Source organism: Lissotriton vulgaris, chromosome 11 (assembly GCF_964263255.1).
Source record: "Lissotriton vulgaris chromosome 11, aLisVul1.2, whole genome shotgun sequence".
Classification (NCBI taxonomy): Eukaryota; Metazoa; Chordata; class Amphibia; order Caudata; family Salamandridae; genus Lissotriton; species Lissotriton vulgaris.
This window is the reverse complement of record NC_141699.1, coordinates 1,041,044,878-1,041,061,143: the sequence shown is the minus strand read 5'-3', so window position 1 is coordinate 1,041,061,143 and position 16,266 is coordinate 1,041,044,878. Positions and strand designations below refer to the sequence as shown.

The 16,266-nt window shown below is 46.0% G+C and overlaps 1 protein-coding gene across 1 annotated transcript in view; it reads left to right on the top strand.

Moving 5' to 3' along the window:
- The window catches only part of PIK3CA (phosphatidylinositol-4,5-bisphosphate 3-kinase catalytic subunit alpha), a 300,074-nt gene that overhangs the window by 83,770 nt on the left and 200,038 nt on the right, over positions 1-16,266 (top strand). Inside the window, exon 3 of the mRNA XM_086944379.1 lies at positions 2,897-3,147. Within this exon, the coding sequence (XP_086800505.1) occupies positions 2,897-3,147 (251 nt within the window). The remainder of the gene's footprint in view (positions 1-2,896; positions 3,148-16,266) is intronic.

The window sequence follows — 16,266 nt, the reverse complement described above, 5'->3', positions numbered from 1 at the left end:
ATCCCCACAAAAAGGGTGACAAAAAATGTTAATAAAAAAATACAACATGACCTCAGTGCATGGATGATTGCAGCAATAAGAGCATATAATAAACAGTGGGTAACTGCCAACCATTACCCCTCCATTGTTCTCCTACATGGTCGCAACATCTTGAGGATAACTGCATACTCTAAAATAAATCAGGGATATTTAGCAAACGTAAAATAAAGTAAAGCCTCTCTGTGTTTTCTAAAAGCCATTGTCTTCAAAATGTGTTTTAAGCAGAGTAGAAAGTAACATCGATAACGTTTTCAGAAGTAGCATCGGCTGCTCTGCCTGCTCATTGCACGGGCTGGCGGAAAGATCCCTAGACCACACCATAGGCTCTGCAGATAAACGCAGAAGTCGCCATACACTGCTAGTTCTAAATCTAAATAAAAGCAACTTTTCCCACTGTGACAATTCCAGTGTGAGATAAAAAGCCTTATTATCCAGGGCTAAGGAAATAAAGTAATCCCGAACGGAGGGCATGTTAAAATCCTCCCCCATCCTTTGAGAAGTAATGTACTATGCGTAGCCGGACTTAACCAGCCTTTTATCCTGCCTGCTGAGAGTGTTGGTGTAGAAAACCTACCCACAAGACCTGTGTCACTAAAGGCTTTGCAGACCAGATTCAGCCAAGGGATACAAAGTGCCCTGTCAAGACTAAGACAGTAGCAAATGACTTCCCTATTAAAAGTTGCTTCGCGGTTAATCCACACACTCAACCAAAGCAAAAGAGGAACCAATATAATTCTGTCTGATTCATAATCCAGGTTGAGTTTGAGATGTCGAATGTAATGGGGGGTTGTTGGAGGGAGGTTTAAAATACGTCTTGAGCACTGATTTTATTCCACTTGTAGGGAGGAGGCATTCTAATATCCCCAGACCCCTGCACCATACATACCAGTTGGAATACACTACAAGTTAAAAACTTAATATAGAAGGAGTTAAGATGAAAAGACAAAAGTAGGAATTTGTATTGTATTGTATTGTATATTGGATTTATATAGCGCTTATCACCCAGGGGTCTCGAAGCGCTTGCCTTGGGAACCCGTCCTAGCTTTTCCCTGTGAGATAGCCCCTACAGGGCATCCCCAAGGTGAAAGCCAGGCATCCCGCCGCGGGGGGCCGTTGTGGAAATTAAGCAAGCTTAATGCCCAGAGTTGCAGAGTGTGAACCCATGATTAGGTCAGGCACCGAAGCGAGAATTATCGAGTCCGTGGACATTTGAGCTCAAGACCCTGCCGCGTCGGGAATTGAACCCTGGTCTGGCCTCTGCTTCAGGGTCTGCCTGCTCTAACCAGTGAGCCACACTTCTCCAACCTATTCTGTAATAAGAGCTACGTATGGTAAAGGAAAAGGAAATTGAAAAGGAGGTTTATAATTACACTAAACCCGAAGGTGCCAAAGTTTTCAGCTGGCAATATCTCAAACAAACTAAAGGCAAAGCAGTAAATTAGGATGGGTCTGTAAGAAAAAAAGCTACGTTTTCCGGTGTTTTTTAAATACACTGAGGGAGTTTGCTTCGGAAATGTTTGCCAGCAAGGTGTTCCAAAGTTTGGCTGCGGCAACCGAAAAGGAACCCCCGCACCATCTGGCTTTCCAGTATCTAGGGATCACCACCTTCTGACAGAGAGAGGCTCTGGGAGACCCACCGGTAGTTTACTGGGGGGAAATCTGAGTTCATTTGGCAAGAGCCTTTCAGGTGCAGGGCTATAAAGACCATGCAAAAAGCCTTAAAAGTAATCTGCTTTCTAACTGGGAGCCATTGAAAGGGAGCGAATATTGTCTCTGACCAAGTAATATTTGTGGATTTTACGATTGAGGCGGCCAGTCACATTCGGAGCAGCTTGAAGTTTGTTCAGGCAGGAGCCATTGATATTGAAGTTTAGCGCATTGCAATAGCCCAACCATGAGGTGACCAGAGCGATGATGACTGATGAAAGGGAAGATTTGTCTCGGAGTCCTAATAATAAGGAAACAGGTGCTAGTGGTAAGAATGACCACAAAACTCGAGGTAATATCGAAAAGAACACTGATATTTCTGGCTGATTTACCCAGATAGGAAGGGGTGTACAAGCCTTTGGCCACCAGATGTTAGACCAGATCATGATGAGCTAATATTATTAGTGTGATCATACGACTTGATCCGGCAAGATGGCCACTCCATGCATATTACCAGCAGTGATCACTGCAGTTCATCTGGCAAGGTTGGCAGCATTATTGTGAAAAAGGCGTTTATCAATTTGAAATGCTTCAACATTGTATGTACATGACAGCCATAACTGCAGTCCCTCTGGTACCAAGTTACTAATTGTGCTAACAAGTCTCCCCAACGCTTTTCCGTTTAGCACTCAAATATCAGTTTAAATAGACTTTGGAAATCCAACCACTTTCCCCCCAAATATTATCTTATAAGTTGTGAAAATAAACACATTTTGTCTCGAATACTCTTATTTAAAAAAAATTGGAATGCATATAACATTTCAACCAACCAAAAGCTTCTAATTTAGTAGTCTGGGCTGGAGACAGGAGAGCTACTTACAGGTAGCTGGAGAGCTACTAGTAGCTCACGAGCTACTCGCTTGAGAAGCCTGGTCTAATCACTAGGCCTGCGAACATGCTGAGCATCTCGTTTACTGACAATTGAGAGGATGACTAAGACCGAAAAAGAATTGCTCTTGTTTGAAGCGAAGTAGTGCTAAGTGGGCTCTTTCATTCACATTACACATGCCTAATATGACTCAGTGCATTCATTACCTCATCAAGACATGACTACAGTATTGCATAAGGTTAAGCAATGAATCTACTGGTTATTTGCACCCAATAGGGGGTTTTAGGCAATGAAAATAACAAATCTTTTCTATTATTGCAGGGCAAATAATAGTGGTCATCTGGGTCATAGTGTCTCCGAACAACGACAAGCAGAAGTATACCCTGAAGATCAACCACGACTGTGTGCCAGAACATGTGATTGCTGAAGCAATTCGGAAAAAAACAAGGAGTATGTTATTGTCCCCTGAACAACTTAAGCTGTGCGTTTCAGAGTACCAGGGAAAGTACATTTTAAAAGTGTGTGGATGTGATGAATACTTGCTGGAAAAATTCCCTCTAAGTCAGTACAAAGTAAGTGGTTCTTAACCAATCACTGAATATCCTTGATCAGTTATTTTGTCTATTGATCCTTTTTTAATACCTATATTTGGTGATATCGATCGTTTTTATTTTTGCAGAGATCTCATTTAGAAATAAAATTAGTTTTTAAAAATGATATTGCTCAGTGTTGACAAGCATGCCAGTCATTTGTCTGCCAAGCATTTCAAATGAGAGCTTTAGGCTCATTCTTATATTGCTGTTACCAAATGAGCCATTGTTATTAGGATGGATGACTCCGTGTGTGGGAGTGGAGTTAGATGCCCGCCTTTTGTCCAATTTTGTTTTTACTTTACTTTATTAAACTTTATTTCGGCTAGAAGCCATAAAAGCACTTAAAATAAAACATGCATAAAACAATTGGCATTTACAGTATAAAGGTGCACAATTTTGTGCAATAATATAACCAATGAAGCAACCTATAACTCCTTGCTATGAAGCGCGTTCCTACAGCGTAAAGATTTAATGCAATGTGTCTGAGAGTTCCTGGTACCTCCCTAGGCTTGAATTAATCGTTGACATAATTGCAGATCCAGCTAACCTGACGCTAGGCGAGCGTAGCTTTCTGGGCAATAAAATAGGTTAATCACCTGCTAAAAGGTTAAAAAAGAATTTAAAAACCCCTACTATTGATCCTGTTATCCAACTAGTGTTAGCCTTCCTATTCTCCAGCTGTCCAATTTACTTAGAGGTGAATATGTAGATGAGACTCAACTGTGAGCAGTACTCCTTGCCCTGTGAAGAGTTCTTAGTATTTGCATAATCTAGAAGCACCAACTCTCCTCCTCGTCCTACCTCTGTTAAAAACGAAAGCTGCGCAATCTCGCTCCTTCTCTGGTAGACCCCCAGCATCTGGAACGCCCTCCCTAATACGTCAGTTTCAAAAAAGATCTTAAAATGCACCTCCTCAACAAATATTGGGGTCCCTAATCCATCTATTACCATACTTGCTGTACACTCCCTTCCTTTTGAATCTCACACCTTCCCCCTTCTCTTTCACCCCTCCTGTGCTTTACCTCACCTATTCACTCCATGCCTTAACCATCCTCACCTTCTTCCCCCCCCCTTCCACTGCTCTTTAAGCACTCTGCCGCCTCCCCTTCCCACACTCGCCTAACTCTTCCTTATTGACAAAAAACGAGTCCATCTCCTTTATACTGTTTTATAAATTGTAATTATTGTATTCATATGTTGTCTCATAAATAGCTACATTTTGCACTCTTTATCCAAATCAAGATATATTACTCTTTTAGTTCTTTAAGTTTGCCATATCTTAATGCTGCATTTCGTTGCTATTGTTTTGTATTCCATGTACTATCGTCATTCCAATGTAAAGCGCCCTGATACTCCAGGGTTGAGCCAGCGCTATATAAAACCTCTAAAATAAAAAGAAATAAATGTTGGACATAGAAGTAATCGAGTGCCAAACAGTAAATCGCCTGTCATGTTGTATGAGGTTTAACATCCTTCCACACTTACAATTGTTAGTCCTTAAGTGACACATGACTGGCAAACATAACAGCATTGCCTCTTTTAAGAATCAAAATAATCATGGAAAAAAACTCAATCAACATTTGAAAGCCACACTGAAAACTTCGCCTACACATTACAATAATTTGTTTTTATGTTTTTTAATTCTTCATTCTGCACTTTATATTGCAGGTGTTACTATTATGCAACTAATTGCAATTTATGTTTTCTCCTGTGCACAAAGAAAGGCTGCGTCAGTCTTGCTTGAATTCAAACATGTCCTCTGTTGATCGCGCAGAGAGCACTTAACTAGTCGCACTGTTTTATTGGTTTAAAACAGTTTGGGCATAGTAAGGAATAACACAGGTAGTTCCGAAATATTATAGTATTCTTGCAAAAGCCCTTAGTTTGCTTTGTCTTAAAAAATATATCATTGCCTCTTACTTGACCCATGAGGCCTATGGGGAGGCATATTTTTAAACTGTTTTAAACCTCTGTCACGCCTTTGGCTATACCACTGGGCCAATGTGTTCTAATTTTCCACAAAGTAATATTTGTTGTAGAACTTGTGAAGTGATCTTGAATCATATCCGGTGTTTGCAAATGTTGCAGACTTGAGGCATTTTAAGATCCGTATTAGATTCTAAAATGTAAATTGTTCCTATCTTGGCCCCTACAACTTCCTCGCCCAGAAAGAATACTCCATTTGAATGGACTACTCACTGTGTTTGCCCTCTTCTCATCTTTCTTTTATACATGGGAAATGATTTCTTTTTTGGACTTACTCATCTTTAAGTTAGCGCCCGTCCTTGCCTGCTTGATCTGAATTATCAGACCAATTTTGTGGGGCCTGTCACTCGTAAACAGGTTGACAATTCCTGTGACAGTAATTACTGCTGTCTTTCGTAAAAACAGAACCCAGGCATTAACGTGAGCTCACTGATTTGTTAAGCGCTTACTCTTCAATCTTTTACTATTGCAATGTTAGCGAAGTTTAACACTAAAGGCTTACCGTTAGAGGTGGCTTGGTATATAACATCTACTAAGTGCCACATACACATTTTTCAAGCAGTTCTGCTTTTAAGTAAAAGTTTTAAGACTTTATTAATTTTTTCATTATTTTGTATTGATATTTTATGTTTAGGTCACAAAGGATACATTTATCCTGGAGAAATATAAAGTGAAAAAACCCAGGAATGACAGTCAACAATTACAATGGTCTTGTGCAACATCATACCATCTTGTATAGTGCCGTAAGCGCAAGCCAGAGCCTCCGTCTACCACAATGGGCACGTTAAGAGACCATAGAGCACACAAAGGCAAAGTAACGGACAGTAGACACAAGTTTGATATACATTTCATTCTTAACGGTTCTAGAAGAATGTTAATCACTAACATATTTATGATCCCCAGGGACACAGTCAGCTGTGGTATAATTAATTACAAGGCTACATGTTACTGATACCGAATTAAGCACCTGCATGTGTACAGTTTGATACCTGCATCTTTGTCTTTTGTTGTACTACACACCTTTTTCTTTGGCCACAGATCTAGATTGCACGGCTTGATACTAGGCTAGGAGACTAGCAGCAACTGGAATGTGCACAGACCTTCACAATAGTTCAACCACTCGTCCTGCAATTGTGCAGTGACAAGCCGGCATGGCCCGTGGGCTTCACGCTAATATCCAGTTACAGAAAAATCAAAGGCTCAGTGGTGATGCGCTGAGAGGCATGCAGGCCTCACTCGGACAGTATATGGACTCTCACACTTAATCTATGCCACTTGCAGGCAAATATGCATGTCGACTGAGTAGTGATTGCAGGCCCCCGGTCTCACTAGATTCTGGCTGTCCGACCTATTAACTGCCAGGTTCTGTAACTCTGGACTTCAACTTTCCTTCGGTAAAGAGCAAACACTGGATATTTCAAAAGAGGGGATCTTCTATCTAGTCTTAGGGCAATTAGCCTAAAACCAGCTGTCCGCTCCGATTCAAAGTTACCCCCTACTTGAGGCAGGGCAAAATCAATCCTGACAGTGTATTTTCTTTTCAACTGTTCCATAGCTCCATGGCAACCATGGAGTGGTTATCCTTGTTCAGGTGTTGCTCGCTACAGACTGACCTACTATAACTGGCTTGGTCCAAGCTCTGGGAGAACAAAAAATTATTCTTCCTTTATTTAGCGAATTTTTATCCTATACATGCATTTTAGTTTTCCTGTGAATTTCCCTGTCGTTACGGATTTACTCCAAGACATAATTCACTGTGGCTGAAAAGTGGATGTCTATTACCCACTCCTCAAGATGGACTGGTAGGACAGTCGTGAACATCTTCAAAGGGGCTTCTAAAAAGCCATTCATATTTTATTCCCTGGAGCTTCAGGATCACTTTTCCTATATTTTCAGAATCCTTAACACGTTAGTAATACACAAGGCTATTGTCAAATGTTTAAGAGTTGTGTTGCAATATCCATTGGGGTGTAGGGCCCTTGAGATACTTAGATTTCTAATCTTGCTCTCCAAATTTGTTAGAAAATTATATGGATGCGAAAGTCTAGGAGATGGTAAAAATGCCCTGACTTACCTAGGTGACTCCATGGCACCAATATAATTCAAATATGGGCGTAAGAACTTTCAGAATTTAAATTATGGAACATGGTATTTTATTTTTAGTTCCCACAGCAAACCTCTGCCATAAGTGTGTTGTCATAATTTTCTTTTCTTTTTTGTAATCTTCACTTTACTCATCACCCTTGAGGGGGCCGAGTGGGTCTATTTTTTTATTTTCTTTATTTCTTGTGGTTAAGAAACCTTTGTTTCTCTGCATGCAACAGTTCTGGCACCTTATATAGGAGAACAGATCATTCTCCAGGCAGTGACGGCATTGCCTATTTTTCCTACTGCACGGAATTCTAACTGCATTGTGCTTACTGACAGCTACTCTGAATATTTATGCACTGCAAATAATGTCACGTATATGGCCAGTTCACTAAAAGAGGAATACACGTCCAAATTTGTCCATTCTCAAAGAAATCCAGTCAGCTGTTTCCTCAAGGTGTGTTACCAACGCCTGACTGAATAGGAACAATGACTAGATTGGAGAAAATAACCGTAGAACAACTATGAATGTCAGTGACCTATTAGACTAGTATTATTCAGGAGAAATCGGCTCACCGAAGGACATAATCGCTTGATCCCACAGTATTTGCAAACATTTAAAAAATGAAGACATTCTTTTCCCTGGCAAACACAAATAGCTAATTATGTAGTTGGATTCTGCCATGCAATGAGGGATGCACCTCGCTGAATCCTCCATTAAACATCGCATAATGCAGCTGATTGAAAACGTGCAACTCTCATACAATGACGATCAGCTTTTAGCAAACCAAAGATATTACTGGACACCAATTATGTCACATTGAGGCATACAATCTTTTCAGTGATAATTAACTGTTGGAGTCAACTGCATAATACCAATTATTAATTTGGGCAGCAGCATGAATATGGGTAAATGTTGAATATTGCTGACACAAGACCTTGTTACCAAGCAAGGTACTAGTTCAAATACAGGCAACCAACAATCCTTCCATTAAATATGGCCAACTATCAGGTGGTGTGCCTGTGCTTCTAGCATTTTTCATTATTATGTGATTCATAAAATTCAGTGGCTTTAAAAATCAGCTCTCCTGGATGTGGACAGCAGTGATAACTTATGTAACAGAACCAAACCATGAATTTTAGGCATATATATAAGGCAACGGTTATTCAAGGCAACATAGACTATTAGGTGCTGCAACAGATTTTATTAGGTAAAAATGATAACTCTGAAGGCACCAGATAATCATTGTCACAGCAAGCTATTGTAAGGTCTTTTGGAATAATCTTAGTCGTTTAATTGATGCAAGATGATGATGATGCAACAATTAAGAAGCAAATATTTACATAAACTGCTAAGATTGCAGGAAAATGCATCATGTTCAAGGTTTTTCCCTCAGCAGGAACGTTTCCAAAATTAAGCACTCAACTTTCCCTCAGATGCACTAGCCCATCATCACCAACAGTTGACTAACTGACCTGCAGTATGGACTGGTCCACCGCAGCGAAGTGGGTGCCTTAAAAAGGTAGTTTCTGTCCCACAAATTGAAAAAAAATCTGGGAGACCTTGACTGAATGTAACAGACTTGCCTAATTTAGTGAATTTTCTTGTGCCATTGAGTCAGTACCTAAATGCATATTAGTTTCATAACTCAAAGACTACCATGTAAAGTATATTTAATAGATGAAACCTCTTCTAACTGTGCCAGTAAATTATTGCCATTTACTATTCATAATACCCACAATTGGTCACATGTTTCATATGTACGTATTGCAGAGACACACTTTACTTTGAATTATCACAAACATGTACCAGTTATTTAAAGAAAAAACAAAACAAAGTTTAAAACATGATTCCCTCAGATATCGCAACTACCGAAGAACCAAGATGGTCCATCTTAGCCAAAGCCATTAAAGAAAGAAGTGCTCCGCCTCCAAGAAATCTTGTGTGATGTAGTCACCTTCTTATTACCATAAACAATACTGTTAGGGTTTATTTAAAGTACTGTTATGGATGATTTACTGATCTCCAACACCATGCCCGAATGATTTAATGGGAGGGATGACTGATATTCTGAACATCAATAAATCTTGGAATTTGATCCACAGTTACAACTATATGACAGAGAGGAATATTTTAGAACTTTTATCATGATAACATGACAGTAGTAGCTCTTGTCAGGCTTTGCTGACAATATGCACACTCGTTGATGTGCCACTTCAAGATATGGTTCAGTGTTGAATCAAGTACCTCAATCATGAACATGATTGCAGGACCCTGCTCCATCTTGGCACTCACACCATCAGAGGAAATTCTGGTCAGTCAGCGGAAGTCACACAGTAGGAAACAAGTCAGCAAGGCAAAGAAAGTATTAGCAGCAGCCCCTAAACTAGTACCGAGAGACTTTGCCTCTACCTTTCTCAGCATTTCACACTCACTCTTTAACTCACTTTGTGTCTCAAACTGTCTCTTACGCTTGATTGCCATTTCCCTTCTATGTACGTTCCTCCTCCGCCCCAGTCTTCTCATCTTTCCATGATCAATCAATCAAGAGTATTTGTAAAGCGCTCTACTCACCCGCTAGGTCTCAAGGCGCTGGGGAGGGGGGGGGGGGGGGGCTGCTACTGCTTGAAAAGCCAGGTCTTGAGTTGCTTCCTGAAGGAGAGATGGTCCTGGGTGATTCGTATGTGGGTGGGGAGGGTGTTCCATGTCTTGGCCGCCAGGTAGGTGAAGGATCTTCCTCCGGTGGTGGTTCTGCGGATCCGTGGGACGGTGGCGAGGGCGAGGCTGGCGGAGCGGAGCTGACGGGTTGGCGTGTAGAACGTGAGGCGGTTGTTGAGGTATTCGGGGCCCAAGTCGTGGAGAGCTTTGTGTGCGTGGGTGAGGAGTCTGAACGTGATACTTTTGCTGACGGGGAGCCAGTGGAGGTCCCTCAGGTGGGCGGAGATGTGGCTGTCTCGGGGGATGTCCAAGAAGAGTCGTGCTGAGGTGTTCTGGATGCGCTGGAGTCTTTTCTGTAGTTTGGCGGTGGTCCCAGCGTAGAGGGCGTTCCCGTAGTCCAGACGGCTGGTGACGAGGGCCCGGGTGACCGTTTTCCTGGTTCCAGTGGGGATCCAGCGGAAGATCTTACGGAGCATGTGGAGTGTTGAAGCAGGAGGAGGTAACTGCGTTAACTTGCTTGGCCAGGAGTCCAGGATTAAGCCCAGGTTGCGTGCGTGGTCCGTGGGCTTGGGTGGGGGGCCCAGAGCAGGAGGCCACCAGGAGTCGTCCCAGGCGGAGATAGATGGGCCGAGGATGAGGACTTCCATCTTGTCTGAGTTCAGTTTCAGGCGGCTGAGCTTCATCCAGTCTGCGATGTCTTTCATTCCGTCCTGGAAGCTGGCTCTGGCGTAGGTGGGGTCGTTGGTGAGGGAGAGGATCAGTTGGGTATCGTCGGCGTAGGAGATGATGTTGAGGTTGTGCTTGTGTGTAATGGCTGCGAGGGGGCTCATGTAGACTTTGAAGAGGGTGGGGCTCAGCGAGGAGCCTTGAGGTACGCCGCAGAAGATCTTGGTGGCTTCTGCGAGGAAGGGCGGGAGACGGACTCTTTGGGTTCTGTCGGAGAAGAAGGAGGTGATCCATTCCAGGGCCTTTCCTTGGATCCCGGCGTGGCGGAGGCGGGTTGTCAGGGTGCGGTGGTAGACCGCGTTGAACGCAGCCGAAAGGTCGAGCAGGATGAGGGCGGCGGTTTCTCCGTTGTCCAGCAGGGTCCGGAGGACGTCGGTGGCCGCGATGAGGGCGGTCTCGGTGCTATGGTTCGCTCGGAATCCGGACTGCGATGGGTCGAGGGAGCCGTTCGTCTCCAGGAAGGCTGTCAGCTGTTTGTTGAATGATAATAGTTTAATTTAAAACTACTTACTTTTCAACACCTTTTTAGGTTTAAAGTATTTTATTCGGCATAACATGTTGGGACAAACACACATCTTCAAAAAGCAATATGACAGGGCAGAAATAACCCCCAAATCTCAGGTGCACCATCAGCAAAGATTATCATGACAGGTTATGCCCCCACAGAAAAACATGATATGGTCTGTCACAGCATGAAATGACTTTCCCCGCGCAACCCTTCCCCAAACCCCAACAACCCAACTCCCTTCCCCCAACCCCCCTTCCCCTCCATCCCCACCCCCCGTCCAGTGCACAGTCCCCCACCAAAAAGAAAATACATCAAGGCCACGTCCCTCCGGGAGAAGAAGTCCAGTAACAAATCACTGGGCAGGCTCTATCGGGCTTGGAAGCCGCAGAAGGCGGAGGTACCTATGGCAGGTGAGTTCCCTAAATTCCGTGAGCAATAGGGAATGGAACGGTTGCCAGATCTCCCTGAATTGTTCCACATCTCCCGCCACTGTGAGGGACATTCTCTCCATACCAAACACATGCCACAGCCTATGGAGCCAACCTGTGATGGAGGGTATCGTAGCAGTGTGCCAGTGTATTAAAATGTTTTGGACTGCTGAGCCTAGAGCCATCGCTATCTGTCTGCCCCTACGGGATCTAAGGGGATACATCAGTCTGTTTGGAAGCCCCAACAAGGTATAAGCAGGGAAGCGTGGCAATTCAATGTTGAAGTGTGCGACAATATCATCCAACACTTCCTTCCAGTAAGGCTCCAGTAACGGGCAGTCCCATAGAATGTGCGTGAGTGTCCCCCGGTGCCCGCACCCCCGCCAACATGTGTCCTCCTTGCTATGATCAAATTAGTGGACTCGTTCAGGTGTGTAGTACCAGTAGGTGGAGACCTTGGTCAGAGTATCAGTGAGCCCCATGTGATATGCCGAGTGCCTCGCCCTATAAGATATGTGCTCCCATTCCTTAGGGCTCAGTGTCCTCCCCAGTTCCCTTTCCCAGCGCTCCCTCCCGGGATGATAACTGTGTGTCGCAGGTGGTTGCAGTAGCTTGTAGAGATCTGTAATCAGTTTGGCATCCGATGTGCGCGATAAGAGCCACTTTTCGAAAGGGAGAAAAAGCCTGTCTGCTGACTCTCTCACTTGCGGCTGGAGGGCGCAGTGGCGAGCCTGCATATAGCGGTGTCGGTCGCTCTCCGGGAGTGAAAACTCCTGACGGAGCTGGGAGAAGGGGATAACCCCCTCAGGGCTATATAGATGGCACAGGGCTCGGCACCCCGCCTGCCTCCAATGCGTGAACGCTCCTCTCTCCAGTCCCGGGGTAAAGTCTGGATTGTCCACCAGCGGTGTGAGCAGTGACGGGAACGTGGTGAGACCGTGTTGGAGGTTAGTAGCGTCCCACACCTGCAGGGGGACTCTCGTAACAAAGGAGGCGTAGAGGTTTTTGGGCCTATGTGGACGACGCAGGAAAGGAATCTCCTGCAACGGTCTCCCTGCCACCGCCTGGTCTTGGAAGAGCCAATGCTTATCGGACTCCCATCTACTCCATTCCACGAGATAACGGAGCTGTGCAGCCTGGCAGTATTTGCGGAAATCGGGTATCCCCAGACCGCCCTCTTCAGGAGCCAGCAGCGAGAGGGCTCTGCGCATTCTAGGCTTCTTACCCTGCCAGACAAAGCGTGAAACATCCGCTTGTAGTTGCGGTATCCACCCGACCGGCGGTTGGAGCGGCAAGGCCCGAAAAAGATAAAGTACTTGGGGCAAGACCGTCATTTTGACAGCAGCTATCCTGCCCAGCCAAGAGAGAGTTCCGCGATTCCATCTCCCCAGTTCCTCCCTAATCTTTGCACCTAGGGCTTGATAGTTGGCCGACACCATGGCTGACAAAGTGGGAGCAATCTGAATCCCCAGGTAAGGTACTGCACCTGAAGACCAAAGCATGGGAAACCTGTGTTGCAAATAGGCCCTAGTAGCCGGCTTGAGGGAGACGTCTAAAGCCACCGACTTCCCCATATTCATTTTAAACCCCGCTACCGTGCCGAAGGAGTCCAATTCCTCTATACACGCCGGGAGGGCCGTCCGGGGCTCATCAATGGACGGGATGACATCGTCTGCATAGAGGCTGATAGCGTGCGTGAAACTCCCCATCCGAATTCCAGTCACCGCAGGATTAGCACGCACCCGTTGAGCGAACGGCTCCATATAAAGAGCAAAGTGTAAGGACGAGAGCGGGCAGCCCTGCCGGTGCCACGTTCAATGTCAAAGGTCGCAGATGTAAACCCGTTAACCCGGACCACTGCTGATGGTTGTTTGTAACAGTTAAGAATCATGGATCGGAACTTGTCCCCTATCCCCGCTTTCACTAGAACCCGCTCCAGATAAGGCCAGTGGACCCGGTCAAAGGCCTTCTCGGCATCTACCGCCAGCATCATCCGTTCTCCCGGAATCCGGGAAGCCTTTTCCAGAAGGTGGACAATCCGTTTCGTATTGTCCACTGTCTGTCTCCCTGGGACAAAACCTGCTTGGTCAGGGTCGATGAGACCGGGCAAGTGAAGAGCTAGGCGCGCGGCTAAAATCCCTGTATACAACTTCAAATCAATATTTAAAAGAGAGATCAGCCGATAAGACCCACAGTGCTTCGGATCCTTACCAGGCTTAGGGATAACCGTAACAGAGGCCCTGAGAAGATCAGGTGTGATAGCTCCGGGATCGGCAAAGGAATTGAAGAGGTGCGTAAGCATGGGGGCTAAAGATGTGCAGAAAGTTTTATAATAGAGGGCCGTGAATCCATCCGGCCCAGGCGCTTTGCCATATTTAAGTCTGGCAATAGCAGAGACCACTTCCTCTATCCGGATGTCCCTATCCAAATATTCCGCCTGCAAAAGATCCAGTGACGGCAACGTAACCGAATCCAAGTAAGCGGCCATAGCCATCTCGTCCGGGGGCTCTCCCGTGTAGAGATCCATGTAAAAGTCGCGGAAAACGGCCGTGATCCGAGCGTCCTCCGTCTCTACGTTCCCTGTCTGATCGGAAATTTCCTTAACCAGTTGATTCTGACGCGTCACCCGGAGCCTGTGGGCCAGCAGTTTACCACAGCGGTCTCCTCCAGTATAAAAAGTGTGACGCAGCCGGAGTGCCGCATACTCCGCCCGGTCGAGATCCAGGGCTGCCAGGAGCTTCTTCGCTTCCTTGAGCTGCCTCCAGATCCTGGGAGCCCCAGTCCTACGATGTATCTGCTCAAGTTCTCTAACCCGACCCGTAAGTTCATCTCTCTTGGCCTGCCGTTCTTTGTTGTCAGCCGAGGAGATCGCCAAAAATTCCCCTCGAATCACCGCTTTTAGCGCCGCCCATTGCGTAGCCCGGCTAGTGTCAGCGTTGTCATTATGGGATTGATAGTCCCGGATCCCCTCCTCAATGCGGACCACCACCTCCTTCCTATGTAACAGCGTGTCACGTAGACGCCACGTCCTGGGCCGAGAAACGGCCGGTGGCAGACACAACGTAGCCTCAACTGGGGCATGGTCCGAAAGGGAAATCACACCTATCTCTGACCCCGAGGTCAGCGCCCGCACCGGGGAGGTAACTAAAAGGTGGTCCAACCTCGCATACGTCTTGTGCGCATGGGAGTAGTACGAGTAGTCCCTGTCCGCGAGGTGCATGTGTCGCCACAGATCCAGGAGGTCAACCTCCTCCAACTGAGCCCTACGATCAGCGGAGAATTCCCCGACTTGCGGGGAGCGTTGCGCCGATCTATCTAGTGCCGAGTTAAAGACCATGTTGTAGTCACCACCGAGTATGATATGTCGGTCCTGGGAAGAAGTAATGTCCTCGATCGCGGTCTGCAGGAAACGATCCTGCCTTTCATTAGGACTATATAGGGACCTAATCGTAAACAGAAGGCCCACTATCTTAAACCGGTACGCGAGTAGCCTGCCCTTTTGTTCGGCGAACTTGTGGAGGACCTCTCCCCTAAAGTGTCGGGCCACCAGTATCGCCACCCCAGCCGTTTTAGTAGTACAAGAGGAAAAGAACTGTGACGGGAACTTATGAGAACGGAGTCTGTGCGTGTCTTGTGACAGTAGGTGCGTCTCCTGGAGAAGACAAATGTCTGCCTGGGTATTCTCTAGAAGTGAGAGCACAGCCCTTCTCTTGACCGGATTATTCAGTCCCCGGACATTCAGGGTCACAACCTTGCAAGTGTCAGGAGGCATGCGAAAGGGTGTAGCAGAAAGCAATGGGGCCCCATAGCAACAGGGTAACAAGGGCACAAATGCTGCCGTGTGGTAGAGGTGACACAATAATGAACAAGGCGCTATCATGTGTGGGGCAAAAATGACCGATCAAAGCCAGAGGCCTAATCAATGTCCAGAAAGCTATAGACCACAACATGTACTGGGCAGCCCACCCTTTCCTTCCCCTACTCTCCAGCCAATCAAAAAGAAAGTCAAAGCTGTAATTGCAGCAGTCAATTCTGAGCAAACCAAAAAGCACATACATTGCCTAAATAACAAGGAACCCCATTGTGCACTGGACGACCCTCCCCCTTTCCCGCCAACACCTGGATCCCCCCTCTTTGCCTGTCCCACCCCTTCCCAATCCCCCAAGAACTGTTCCCCCCCCCTCCAACTGCCCAACTGACCCCAGTCCCCACCCGCAACTGGGACTGTCACAACAACCCCGACCCCACCCCCCCGGTCCCCCAACAACCCACCAAAAACCATTGTCCAAGTCCGGTCCGTAGCGGACAAGCCTGTGGAGAGTCAGAAAAGTGGACGTAACGGGCAGTCCCATAGAATGTGCGTGAGTGTCCCCCGGTGCCCGCACCCCCGCCAACATGTGTCCTCCTTGCTATGATCAAATTAGTGGACTCGTTCAGGTGTGTAGTACCAGTAGGTGGAGACCTTGGTCCGAGTATCAGTGAGCCCCATGTGATATGCCGAGTGCCTCGTCCTATAAGATATGTGCTCCCATTCCTTAGGGCTCAGTGTCCTCCCCAGTTCCCTTTCCCAGCGCTCCCTCCCGGGATGATAACTGTGTGTCGCAGGTGGTTGCAGTAGCTTGTAGAGATCTGTAATCAGTTTGGCATCCGATGTGCGCGATAAGAGCCACTTTTCGAAAGGGAGAAAAAGCCTGTCTGCTGAC